A 14,797-nucleotide genomic window follows, 5' to 3' on the forward strand; every position below is an offset into this window, starting at 1 on the left:
CTATTTGTGAGAATTTGATACACCTGAACAAAGCAGTAGCCTATGATAGTGGTTGCTGTTGTTACTATTTCTTACCCGCCTCTCCCTCTGGATCGAGGTGGGGAACAACATTGAATACAAAAATATAAAATATAAAGCATATCAGCAGCACAATCCCATACACATTTACTCAGAAGTAAGTCCCACTGAGGTCAATGGGATTTGCAGTGCAATTGTTAGCACACTTATCTGGGAGTCAGCCTCACTGAACATAATGGGATTTACTTCCAAGCACACATGAATCGGATTGCACTATTACTCCCAAGCAAGCGTACATGGGATTGCAGCCTAAAATGGCTTTACAAACGATTTTCTTAACAGATATTTCATAGCAACTATGAACTATGCAAATATATTATTGATTAATAATACCTTGATATAATAAATATCAATAATATCTTGATATAATAAAATCTCTAAGCAGTTTACATATAATATAAGAAAACACATTTCATGATGAGTTCTTCCTCGCCGTCTGTCCACATTTACCAAGAGCAAACAGTTATGTATGAATGTTTGAGATATTTTCAGGAACTTACTCAAGTGCTGTTTTGTAGTGGTAGATGGCTTCACGGCCCCGGCCTTGGTCTTTCAAAAAATTGGCATAGTTGTAGTGCACCTTGGCATTATGGGGCAGAGTCTGGACTCCTGACCTACAAAGGAGAAACCACATAGGATCAGCAACATCAACAATTCCGCTTTGTATGGCTGAGTTTGTGCTTCTTCTTCGTTTGCCCCAAAGAGCAAGAAGTAAGCATGAAGTCTGTTGGAAAACGAGAACATGAAAGGTTCCTAGCGGCTATATTATATCAAAATGTACCGTTGTAATCAGTGTTTCCTCAAAATCGGAGGCAATCATTCACCTGGAAACACTGCCAAGCCTCACTCTGCTGAAGTCCTTCTATCTATCTATCTATCTATCTATCTATCTATCTATCTATCTATCGCACCGTAAAGCAAACTGTTCCAAGAGGAGGCCAGTGGGGAAGAAGGACCATGTCATGCAGAGAGCAAGGAGCACCCCATGTAGCAATGAAAGCTTCCACTGGCTTTTCTAAGGGGCAGTCCCAGCTTTAACCGGCACCCAGCCGCATCCGTGGGGTAGTGGGTAGGAAGGCACACGAGGGTTGAGTTAGCCTTATAAGACAAGGCTGCACAAGGGATCATGACCTGGTTGGACATGCTTGTTCTGGAGCTATAGACTGTGAGTGAGGATGGAGAGGCGCCAGTGCTAAGGGGCGAGGACAGCAGCTCTTGGACTCTAGATAGAAGACATGAAAGTTAGGTGTAGATGTCACTTTTCCAATAGGGAAGTGGAGGAAAGTCTCCCTAAGAGTACTTTAACTCAGAATGATGTAGGTGGGTAAAAGCATCGGTTCTGGATAGTTCTACCTGCTCTTCCCCTACTTCTTTCTCTATCACAAAAGGCATGTTCCAATGTGCACGCTCATAGCTCTCCTGCACTCAAAGGCTTTGGCTTATTTTCAATGTTGAGAACAGCTCTAACCAAGCACATGTTGAGCTGCTCGCTCTGTTCAAATGAACAGAGAAGCCCATGTGCATAGGAGCACTATGCGAACTGCACACTGCAGCACACACAAGACTCCAGATGGAGAGGAGGGCAGAATAACAGGATAATCCTTCGTCCAATGACCTATGGCCAACTATGTGATAATGTATAGTGTTCACACAATGATTTTTAGAAGTAATCGAATGAGCAGATGTAAATGGAAAAATTATAACAGAAGACGTTTATCCCTATAAATTCTGCAGGGCAATACCATAAGTAAGACCCCACATTTTTACTCTTGGGGGAACTTCTCAGATCTTGAAATCATAATGGGAGAATTGGTCCCGTGGAAGCAAAATCAAGGCAAATGATGTTTTTGAAGCCTGGTGCCTGATCCACTCAGGAAATCATTTCCTAATTAGAAGAGGAAATAATAAATAACCGTACCCCTGCCAAGTGGGGAAAGGTAGAGAACAAATAACAAGGCAACAAAAATGTTTTTTTCCATTTCTATTTCCTTCAATCATCCAGCTCATAGTTTCCATGCATGTCTGCCCAGCATGAATTCCTACACTCTAATATTGTTCCTTCACAAAATACATAGTAATTGAACTAGATAAGAAAAAGGAAAAAGGAAATACAGACCCACTAAATTTGAGAACAATGTCTCATCAGTGTGATTTCCTTCCTAATTGACTGCTATGATGTTTCTCACAGACCAATCTGCAACAGAGTGTGCTGGCATAAACCACACCGATGTAAAATGAAGCTAGTGAAGATGTTTTCATCTTTCAGGACACAGGTTGGGGATGTCAAAGATGGAATCCTTTGCACCCTTACAAAAGTACAATTCCCAGGGGTGAGGGAACCATTTATTAAGCCACGTGCAAAGCTTGTTCAGCCAATTAAACCTGGATGGCACTGGAGAATTAACTTGGATTCGTTTTTCCCTTTATCACCACTACTAATAAAGTTTTCCACCATGATAAACTATTTGCTGTGCAACCTCCTGTTAAATTGACTTCCATTGATCTTTCACAAGCATATGTGCCTGGAACAAATTAAATAATTCTATTTGCAATACACAAAAGCCAAGGTAGGCTGTACACACTATACTGTTAGTTTTGCAGAGATAACATGCATAACTAAAAAGCAGCAAAGGCACTTTTTGGGGAGGAGGGAATAATTCCTAGTCAGTACAGTTGGCTCAAGTAGCAGGTTTCCTGATTAAGAAGACACTATTTTTAGACAGAGTAGTCTTAGCAGTATTTTAAAAGTTTCATCCCTCTCTGCAGAGGCACAACAGCTACTGAGTCATTCTTTCCTTGTCCCCTACTATTACTTGCATATATGTTGGTCAAAATAGCTCATATTCTAAAACATACGTATTTCTCAGTAAGGTATGAAAAATATTTTTGTGTAGAATACATGAGGATTGAAGCACCCATATAAAACCAACATGCCTCTGCCCACCCCAAATCCCCCTTGAAATCCTACCTGAATAGGGACTCCCTTGACAACCAGATTTCATTCTGCTTCACTGTTTTCCAAGAAAATAGCAGCAGCAGCAAAGCTGAGATGGTCATTGCAGTGACTCTCCATTTATTTAGCCACGTACAAAGCTTGTTTAAGCCATGGACCAAGAGTATGCAGTACCCCATACTGAAAAAGGAAACAGGAAGAGAAAAGAGACAGAGAGTTTCCATGTTACATTTTGCATGCAGTGGCTGTGGTTCTTTCTGGGAGATCAGTATAACAAACAAGAGTACAGATCTCTTGCATTGACCACATTCAGATGTTCATATCTTGCTTTATTAATCTGAAATATGAATAAGGCTTTTGCCCGCTTATGTGGGCTCTTTCCTCCTCCTTCATTGCATGAACAACCAAACCAGGAAGCCTTGCTTCACATCATAACACAGTGGAACTACACATTGGCCTAATCTACACCAAGCAGGATATAGCGATATGAAAGCAGTATGATATAGAAAAAGGCAGGAGCCACACCAAGCAGGATATAGCGGTATGAAAGCAGTATGATATAGAAAAGGCAGGAGACACACCAAGCAGGATATAGCAGTATGAAAGCAGTATGATATAGAAAAAGGCAGGAGCCACGCCATGCAGGATATAGCGGTATGAAAGCAGTATGATATAGAAAAAGGCAGGAGCCACACCACGCAGGATATAGCGATATGAAAGCAGTATGATATAGAAAAAGGCAGGAGCCACACCAAGCAGGATATAGCGGTATGAAAGCAGTATGATATAGAAAAGGCAGGAGCCACACCAAGCAGGATATAGCAGTATGAAAGTGGTCTGTGGTATCAATGGGCCCCAACAGTTGTCAGTGCACTTCAATACCGCTATAAAGCAGTAGTGTGGCTCCTGCCTTTTATATCCCCCTTTCATACCGCTTCCATAGTGCAATATCCTGCTTGGTGTAGAATAGGCCACTGTGTTGAACTAATTCTGAAGAAGCATGAGCAAAGAGACTGAGGAGCAATAGCTCTATGTGATAATATTTCATTCCACTCTGAGAAAAGACAAAAATACTGGAACAGTTTAGTCAATCACACCTTGGCTTCAATAGCTGAAATATGAGCAAGGCCACAAACGAGCCAACAAACAAACCAGGAATTCTTCAATTAATCATAGTTTCCCATTTCTTCTGAACCAGGAAACAATGTTAAAAGTTTTGGAAGAAGCCAGTTTAAATATCCTGACTTGTTCCAAAACTGTTAACTAGTCAGGGGGGAGGGTTCTGTTATTATGCAACACATACAAGATGATGAGAGTGGTTCCCACTATGGCTATTTGGATCAAGTAGTTGTCAGCTGCTTCCTCTTCTGCGTATTTATTTATTTATTCATTCAATTTATGAGTTACCTTATAGCTGAAGCTCTTAGGGCGACATACATAATAAAAGAAAACAGAATAAAACCCATGATAAAAACCATAATATAACACATTAAACGAATTATCTTAAATGCAGCAACAAACAGATGGACACGGACACACACGGCTGGCGAGAAGGGCAGGCATGACTGGGCACCTGCCCAGGGCCCACACCCTGGCAGGAGCCCACTGATAACAGCCTCCTGGAGTTGTCCCTCCTCTTCACCCTTGCAACCTACTCATTCACCTGCGTCTCACTCTGGTCCAGCCTATGGGGGTGCTGAGGCAGCGGAGGAGGAAGAGCAGTAGATTTCACTGCCTACTTCCTCCCTGGCTCCCTATCTGTCAAACTAAGCAAGTGGAAGCAATGATGTGAAAAACCATGAGGAGCAATAGCAGCTGGTGACAATGACGGTGAGAAGGTAGATTCATAGAGGGAGGGGCCCCATTGAAGGGAACTTGCTCAAGGGCCCTACAAAACCTGGAGCCAGTACTGAATCCATCACATCTGAAAGGCACCAGGGAGGGGAAGGCTGAACTACATCATGCTGATCCACATACACTGGAAGGAGATATTTTCAGCTGACTGGATAGAGGAAGTATAATTCTGAGCAATATTAAAGGCCAGCATTTCAAACAATGACAGCTGTTTGCACCAACTGAGAATATCACACATTCTCCCTTCCACATTAGGAGACATATTATATGTCCAAAACAGCAAGCCATGAAGCCAAGAGAATGCGGGCCAATAGTAGTTCTTCAGGGAGCACACTCCAGAGTTTGTGAGCAACACAGGAGAAAGCCCTTTCACGTCTGCCCGATAAATGGACCTCTGCTAGTAATGGTGTCCTCAAAAGCACCTCTCCCAATTATCTTAATAACTGGGCAAACTCATAATGACACAGGCAGGCCCTTAAATAGCCAGTTCTAAAGTTGTTTAGGGCTTTAAAGGTTAAAATCAGCACTCTGAATTGAGGCCAGAAAGGAACTGGCAACCACTTCAGGTCTTTCAAGTCAGGTGTAATATGGTCCTGATACCATACACCAGTTAGTAGCCTAGCTGTCATGTTTTGCACACTCTTCTGGACACTCTTCACAGGTAGCCCAACAAAGAGAGTATTGCAGTAGACTGAACGTGATGGAACCAAAGTATGGATAACGGTTGCCAAGTCAGACCAACTCAGGAAGGGTTGTAGCTGGCACACTAAGTGTAATTGTGCAAATGCACTCTTTGCCACCGCTGTCTTCTGACGATCCAGGGACAGTGTCAGATCAAGGGGCAGTCTAATCACAGGGAACTTTTGATTTCCTTCTCTTACATGCAAAGAAGGTAGAACTGGGAAGGGGGAGACACGTGTGAACCAAAGAGAGGTTCATGCAGGCTTGTTCATGTCATCGTAAAGAAGCCTACCCCAACCTGGCACCCTCCAGATCTGTTGGACTACAACTCCCATCATCCTCAGGAAGCATTACCATGCTGGGCAAGTTTGATGGGAGTTGTAGTCCAACACATCTGGAGGACACCAAGTTGGGGAAGGCTGTCCTAAAGTATGGTTTAGTGTTATGGCTGAATCAGACCACTAGGAACATAGGAAGCTGCCTTATACTGAGTCAGACCACTGGTCTATCTAGCTCAGTATTGTCGACACTGACAGGCAGTGGCTCTCCATTCTTTTTCAAATAGCTTTTAATGCCCTTCTCACATGGAAAACTGAATTGTTTTTAAAATAGGACACTAACTAGCTTAATTTTATTTTTTAGCACAATCACTATTTATGATCTTTTTAATGTTGTTTTAACTGGAATATTTTGTCTTAAGCTTTAGCATGTTAATGTAAATTGCTTTGTGTTTATTAAGGAAAGATGTATATAATATTTTAAATAAGTGAACTCATAATTATCTAAATTCAGCAAGTCAATATTACCTTATGAAACAACTCTCTCATAATGCCCTAAGGAGATTAAAAAAATAATAACACTGAACCTCTGGCTTAGATTTTTAATTACAAAGGAACAGTTACTTTATAACGTTTTCATATGCATCCTTAAACTAATATACACGAGTATCATCTCTACAAAGCTATCCAAATATCGACCCTATCTTGCAGAAGGCCAAAATGTAATCCCACTCACCCACCTCCCAGGTCTTGTTTGCTATTTAGTAAACAACTAAATCTATAGTCTAGACATAAAACACCACGAGATAATTTGTTTTTGTTCACTAAAAATTTCTTGGCTTTTATTCCAGTGTGTTCATTATATAGCAATGGCATTCCATTGTTTTGTTCTTATGCTCTTGACTCCTTGTGAAATCAAATAGCTTTTTAAAAAAGCTATTTGATTTCCCTTCAGAGCGTTTGACATTAATGGGCAAACACCAAATGTTAGAAGCTTGGATTTGGATAAGAAGAACCTCAAAGAAAGGATGCTTGTTAGGCTTAGGAACTTCCAATGTTTTATCTTTTCAGAGCATTAAAGAAACAGGAACAAATTCATCCTAATGGCAAAATTGCATTATTCCCCCCATATTTTTTAAAATAGGAAGAAATCAAGACTGCTTCCAACATGCTTCCTGTGGGGCACTTTGTCCATGCAATTGCTCCTGAACGTGCTTATGCCTGAGATAGCATGGCAGGTGATCAGGCAACATACAACTATGCTCAGCAATGCTTTCTGCAATCATGACTGCTCCATCAGGTCACATGTAATGTTCCTTCATGCCACTGTATGTTCAGGGATGTTCTGGAGCCAAGCAATGTCCATGATGGCATCATCTGATGAAGTACGACTTGTGGTTCAGTGGCTTAAGCCTCGTTCTCCTTGTAACCCTGTGCCCATGAATTGAGGATTTGAATCCTCCAGTCTTGCCCCTGACTGAAAAGAAAAAGGCCCTTGCACCTTCAGAAATCCATGCTAGAGAAGACCCCAGGTTCAATCTAGTTTTTGCAGCAGCAGGGCTCAGAAAGACTTACCAAAGATGCTGGCTAGCCTCTCCCAATTACAACTGATAATTATAGATTAAAATATAATTAACCAAATGTTGCGGTATAGTGTGTTTCTGTTCCAGGTTCCAGCCAGTCATCCCAGCCCTTTTCTAGGATACTCCATTGCTTTTCCAAAATACACTCAGAATTCTGTGGCCACTGAACACACTCAGTCCTCACTGAGCAGTTTTGGGGGTTATTATTATTTATTTCATTTCTTACACTGATGTTCTCTGGGTGATGTAGAGATAAATTTAAAATATTAAGTACAAAACAGTAACAAAGCAGTGATAGTAAAACCATGATGAATCTAGCAGCACCTCATAAACCAAAGCAAAACAGCAATAAAACTAAACAATGCAAACATTGAAAACCACTAAAAGTTCTTAAAATCCCTCCCATAGGGTTTTTTTTCTTAAAGTTTTTTTTTGTACTTCCCCAAACTTTGGAGTTCTCCCAGACTTGCTGTTACCTTCTTCTTGTGCATGAGTGGCACCATTTTCATAGAATCATAGAATAATTGAGTTGGAAGGGGCCTATAAGGCCATCGAGTCCAACCACCTGTTCAATACAAGAATCCACCTTAAAGCATCCCTGACAGATTGTTGTCCAGCTGACTACAAAAAGACCAGCATTTGGAGAATGAGTTTGCTATTAGCATATAGCATGGATGGGCAACCTCCGGGTTCCAGGCTTAATCTGGCCTGCAGAAGTTGCTCACCCAGACCGCAGAGGCTTGGAATCCTTCTATGGACTCCATCCATTCCCCTCCTCCTCCTCAAGCCCTGCCCGAAGCTTGGAGGTTACTGGCCCTTTTGACACAAGACAGGGAGAGGAATCTCCTCGTTATCTCCATTCAGAGATAACAAAGGGCAGTGCACTTGTTCAGCACTTGCAGAAGCTATGCAACCCCTTGACATCCTTCGGCCCATAGAGGGCTGGGTGGAGAGCCATCCACCCCCCCCCCCACTCACCCACACACACTCCTGATTTCACTTACCTGCACCTGGTATACAGGATAGTTGAATTTGGTCTAAGCTTTGCAAATTCCCATGCAGGCTCTTATCTATATACAAACGTGTTAAGGGTGCAATCCTATGCAAGTTTAGACAGAAAATGTCCTACAACTCCCAGCATTCCCCAGCCAGCCATGCTTGGAGCTGTAGGGCTTTTTTTTCTGTCTAAGCATGCCTAGGATTGCACCCTAAGTCTTCCAAGTGCCACAAAGCTTTACCATGAATGCAGCAGTCAAATTCTATAGATCCTTGCATTCAGCTGCTTATCATGCATATCAGTAGAGCATGTTTAATCCTATTTGGGGGGGGAGATGTATGTGTGAACTGATCCTCTGAGCAAGTGGAAAGTTTTGTCTCTGTCCAGAAGAATTTGTTGCAGGGCTAGGTGTCTTGATCCACCCATATCCAGCTGCACCTTACATGTCTGGTTTCGTGCAAGAAACTCTGGAAGTATGCCTGGAAAAGGCAGGCTCCTTTGCTGCCTCAGTGCCAAAGGCAGGAAGGCTAGCCAATTCAGTCTGCACCAGTCTTGCCACCCTATGATCAGACGGAGGCAGAAGTTCTCCAAGCATGCGGATTGCAAGAATCAGATACACTGTATGGGTGCACCTAAATTCCCCTAATGATCAAAGAGGCGGAGCACTTTTCCCTAGGAGGGGAGGCTAAAATGTTCTGGACTTGTTAATTTGGAAAAGAAATGACTATGCCAAGTCAGGGGTAGGGGTGGGATAAGAGAGATTTATATCATTATGAACGGTACGGGAGATTAGATGGAGAGCCCTTCTTTTCTCCCTACTTCGTAATACTAGACTTCAGGGTCACCTAATTAAGTTGATTGGCAGCCGGTTCAGGAGTGACAAAAGGAAGCAGCTTTAATTCACTATTTCAAGGCTGCTGATGCAGCACAGAAAGGGAATGTTTTATAAGGGTGCGGATTGTAGTTCGAAAGGAGAGCCCAGGCTTTGCACGCTGAAGGTACCAGAGAAAATCCCTGGCATCTCCCCCGAAACAGTCTCAGTTAATAGGGAATTCTTCTACCGGAGACCCTGAGGAGCCACTGCCAGTCAGACTATACTGGGCTGAGGGGACAAATACTCTGATATGGTATAAGGCAGCTTTTTATGTTCCTATAGACGGTAGTGCATGTGCTGGTAACTTTTGAGGCTTGACTTCTACAATGCGCTCTACATAGGGTTACCTTTGTGCCTAGTCCAGAAACTTCAGCAAGTTCAAAATATGGCAGCCAGGCTGGTCACTGGTACACCTACGGGTGACCACATTACACCGGTTTTAAAATCACTTCACTGGCTGCCAATTAGTTTCCGGGCAAAGTATAAAGTGTTGGTTATCACCTTTAAAGCCCTACATGGTTTAGGTCCAGGCTACCTGCGGGATCGCCTTCTCCCATACAATCCACCCCGCACATTCAGGTCCTCTGGGAAGAATCTACTTCAGCAAGTCAAAGTTAGGCTGATGGGTATTACCCAGAGGACCTTCTCTTCTGCTGCTCCCAGACTGTGGAACGGCCTGCCGGAGGAGACTCGTCAACTTATTCCTAGGGCACCTTATGCCTGGGGTCTCCAACACGGTGCCCATGGGCACCAACATGCTGGCACACACCTCTCTTGGAGCCAGCCAACAAGCCCCTTATTTTTTTCCTAAGACTGGGCATCTGGCACATTACAAAATGAAGGGCTTCCCTCCAGTGCCATCTTTACTTGGTGTCAAAAGACTGGTTGGGGGTATTGGAGCTCACACAGCATCTCTGCCTTGTACTTAAGTTCTTGGGCAAGTTACTTTTCTTTTAGTCTCCCCATTTTGTCTTATGATAAATGAATCTTTTGTGACCAGCCACGCCCGCCAAGGCAGTCATTTTATGAATGGGCAAGCTTCACCCGCACATACACATACCACACGTCAGACATTTTGTGAGAGCGCTTGTGACACTCTCAAAATTCCAAGTGTGCCCACCGCTCTAAAAATGTTACGGACCCCTGCCTTATACCAGGGGTGGGTAGCCTGGTGCCTTCCAGATAATTCAGACTACAGCTCCCATCAGCCCCAGCCAGCATGGCCAGTAGTCAGGGATTAAGGGAGTTGCAATCCATCTGGAGAGAACCAGGTTGCCTACCACTGCCTCATAGTGACTAAAGGCACGATCCCACGCATGTCTAGACAGGGGTGGGGGGAAGCCTATACCTCTCAGCGTGGGATGCTGGGAGTTGTAGGAGTTTTTCCTGCTCAAACATGCATAGGATTACACCCTAAATGATCCTATGAAACTCCTGAAGCCAGCCATCTGGAAATCACTGCCAGTAGTGGTAATAATCAGTTGCAGAAAGGTTTGTTGTGTGAGCAAACAAGTTTGTTTGCAATTACATTCTGCATATCCAGCCAAAGTTAGAAAGTTGTAAATTCTTTTCATTTCAGTAGGGGAGACCTTTCCACACAGGCTTAACTCTCTCTCGATGGAATCTATGGGAATTTAAAGTGTGTAACTTAGGCTGGCTTGTGTCTCTTCAATTTAATATCAATAACAACAAAAATCAATTGATTAGAGGAGTATGACCTAAGGATCATATTCTGGCCATTTGCAAATAAAATGTGCATTTGATTTCAATGGACAATCCACTTTACTCCTTCTGCGTCTTTTACCAAGGGTTCTCTTCTTTGTATACACAGTTAGCAATTCAAAGTACATATTTGTATAATGAACTGTATATAATGTATTGCATTTGACTTCAATTGCAGGGAAAAACAAAACTTTCCCCAATGTAGGGGTTTTGACCTGTTCATAGTATTGCCAATAGATTTGCCTGAACCATACAGAAATTCAGTTCTTCAGGACCATCACGTCAAATAAAATAAATAAAGTAATATGGGTAGACAATCCAGAGACTAAGCAGCACACCAAATAAGCATTCATAACAAGCAGTGAAAAAGAAAAAAATATATACCCTGGAAGCAAGTGAATAATAATAATATATTGTCCTCAAATGGCTGGGGGGAGGGAAAGAGAGCTCCTTTTTCATGATTTTAAGAGGTCACAACCTCATGAAAATTGGAACTCCATTCTCACATCCTCGTTACATTATGAATTTTAATTGCTACCGAACAAAATGCTATTACCAGAGCTGAAGGAAGATGACTACAAAAGCCATTTTACATCTTTAGGTTTCGTTTTGTTTTTAAAACCTCTAACTTTAAAAAGGCATAAGAACATATTTGGGCTTGTTACATTGTAAGCAATTTCCCATTTTGAAGGGGAAAGGATGAATACAAATGTGTGCTTTTAAGAAATAATAGATAAATATACATGAACTCTGCCACCTTGAAACATGCAATAGCGATCTATTACACAATCTATTACAAAATGTCTTACTCGCTACATATTACCTGAAGAAACCTTTCTCTTGAATACCCTGAGAGAACTGGCAAAATGCCCTGTAAACATTTGACTCCAGCAGAAGCCTATTTATGGAAACAAATACAGATTCCCCAGATCATTATACAACCCGCTGCTTCTCCTTAGGAGAGAATATCATATTCACAGCAAACTTCTGACTCACCCTTGCTGGCAAAAGCAGTGCAAGATGAAACTCCGCAGAATGACGATGACATCCAAAGAGGAAGAACAGCAATTCCTCAGCACCACCTTCTGGGATGGTGAGGGGAGGGAGGAGAGTCTCGAACCAGGAGCTTCAACAGACAGATGTTGTTGCCTAACTTCATGCATCACAAGCTTGGCAGGCTAAACTTGGTGGGCAAAGGTGCCACCTAGACCAGCCTTCCCAAACCGGTAGCCTTCAGATGTAGTATACTGCAACTCCCATCATTTGTGGGACCTGCAGTCTGACAGATCTGGTGAGCAGCAGGCTGGGACAGACTAATTAAAAGTATGGTGGTAGCAGCCAGCATGAATATTGACAGCTGACCTTACAGGTCAATCTGGATCAGAACAAATTCAGTCTGAGCAACTTGTCACTGGGAGGAAATGCTGAACAAACTCCTGTTTCCTCACCTCCTTGTCTACCTGCTTTAGAACTTGACCACCAAGTCCACCTGCTTTGGAACTTGACCATCATATTTTGGAATATGTCCTCTGCCTCATCAGGGCTTGGTCAATTTGTTCTGGAAACGCAGCCTTCCTTGAACCCTGCTGCTACCAGTCCAGAGACAGCTGAATCCTAAAAGGGATCTCTGCAATACAGCCTCTAACTAAGCCTATGTGGCAGGGTTTTGCTATTTTATTGTTTTACTCTGTACAGCACCATGTACATTGATGGTGCTATATAAATAAATAAATAATAAACAATCCAAAAAGATACCATTGTTGATGGTATCAGAAGCAGCTGAGAAGTCCAGAAGAATAAAAAAGGGTCATACTCCCCACTCCCCACATCATATCTCTCCCCAACCTGATGTGTTGGACTACCACTCCCATTATCCCTAACATTTGACCATGTTGGATGGGACTGATGGGTGTTGAAATTCAAAACATATGGAGGACACTAGTTTGGGGAAAGCTGGTTTAAATAATCCACCAGGCTAACTAATGCAGTTTTCGTTTCAAAACTGTTTTGATGTAGGATGTATGAGTATTTTGCTGAAGTTTGAAAAACTGCTGAAAATGCCCCTTTTGCCACCCAGAACTTGAGCACAAACATTATCACTTTTTTCAAAAAAAGAAAAAAGCTCGTACGTTCTCAAGCTTGCAATCACAAAATGCATCCATTTTGTAAAATGGGCACTTTAAAACGCGCATTTTTCAAAAAGGACACATTTTCATGCTTTAATCAATCTGGGGGAGGAGTGCGCATGTCAGTTGTGTACTTTGAAAACAAACATTTTGCACACATTAGGGTGACCATATGAAAAAGAGTACAGGGCTCCTATATCTTTAACAGTTGTATTGAAAATGGAATTTCAGCAGGTGTCATTTGTATGCATGCAGCACCTGGTGAAATTCCCTCTTCATCACAACAGTTAAAGCTGCAGGAACCTGCCCTCTTTTGTATCTGGTCACTCTAGTATAGCTCCTGCAGCTTTAACTGTAGTGATAAAGAAGGAATTTCACCAGGTGCTGCATGCATACAAATGACACCTGCTGAAATTCCCTTTTCTATACAACTGTTAAAGTTACAGGAGCCCTGCCCTCCTTTTCATATGGTCACCCTAACACACATGAACCATAATAGTGATTGTTAGGTATTCTCATACCCTTGTGCGCTCTTGAGACAAACAGTTTTGTTAATAGGAGCAAGTTTTATAGCACTCTTGGCTTATATGAGAAATGCAAGTGTGGATCAAAGAGCTGCTACCATATCATAGAATAGCAGAGTTGGAAGGGGCCTACAAGGCCATCGAGTCCAACCCCCTGCTCAATGCAGGAATCCACCCTAAAGCATCCCTGACAGATGGTTGTCCAGCTGCCTAGTTTGTGCCATTTGTGCCTTTTGGTACTCGTATATAAATGTAATAAATAAATAAATAAAAATAATAATAATCACAGATGCAAAAGCTTTGGAATCTATCCAAGAGGGAAAGTTCCCAGGACTGATAAAAATAGAAAAAGTGGCTTAACACATTAACCAGGAAACAATAACCAATTTCTTCTGTAATTTGCCCATTGTGATACAGGCATTTGATAGGAAAATTCTGAAAGCACACCAGCAATACCAGACAAATTGCTATTGTTTTCAGGAGGGAGGTTTTCTGAGAATTAAGCTGTTTAAAAGAGTTTTGAAAAAAAAGGCAGAATAGCAGCCTTGAATATCAAAACCACGCCGGCAGCTCTGAGCTCTCTTCCTCTGAACGCCCACGAACACTTGATACAACTTTAGTTATTTAAGTAGAATTTTAGGAGCTCTGGAAGGATATGCATGAGACTGTTTTAGTTCTAATGCATATATAGGGTGATCCAAAGCATGTTTATTCTGAATTAAGTCCCACTGAGATGAGTGAGCCCTGCTCCCATGTTGGAGTGTTTAGTATTGCAGCTTTTGCCTTTTACACTTTTTAATTAGAATCTGAGGCTAAGGAATATAGCAGGACAAAATCTGGGCATGTTATAACCAAAGCAAAGCACTTTTAAATCTTACTGCAGTGGAGGCAGGTGGCTCCAATTTCAGTGGGGCTATGACTCCATTCCAGGTTTCAATCAGAACCAGCCTAAACTCCAGAGGAGCTGTCCAAGGTGCTGAGTCCTATCCCCAAAAATAGGTTCAGTGCATTGGAGCTCTGGCTGGTTCTGACTGAAACTCAGAATGGATTCATAGCCCACAGATATCGGGGTCACCAGTCTTCAATGTCTTGCTGACTTATAAGGGAGATTGCTTGCTCCCTCGTTT

The 14,797-nt window shown here is 42.3% G+C and overlaps 1 protein-coding gene across 2 annotated transcripts in view; it reads right to left on the minus strand.

Moving 5' to 3' along the window:
* The window catches only part of TMTC1 (transmembrane O-mannosyltransferase targeting cadherins 1), a 183,591-nt gene that overhangs the window by 64,515 nt on the left and 104,279 nt on the right, over positions 1 to 14,797 (minus strand). For both annotated transcript variants that reach the window (XM_063134965.1, XM_063134964.1), the window contains 2 exons: positions 3,047 to 3,211; positions 579 to 692 (listed from right to left, as the gene is read on the minus strand). In XM_063134965.1, coding sequence (XP_062991035.1) covers positions 579 to 692; positions 3,047 to 3,211 — 279 coding nt within the window. The remainder of the gene's footprint in view (positions 1 to 578; positions 693 to 3,046; positions 3,212 to 14,797) is intronic.

Source organism: Elgaria multicarinata, chromosome 9, assembly GCF_023053635.1.
Source record: "Elgaria multicarinata webbii isolate HBS135686 ecotype San Diego chromosome 9, rElgMul1.1.pri, whole genome shotgun sequence".
NCBI classification, from domain to species: Eukaryota; Metazoa; Chordata; class Lepidosauria; order Squamata; family Anguidae; genus Elgaria; species Elgaria multicarinata.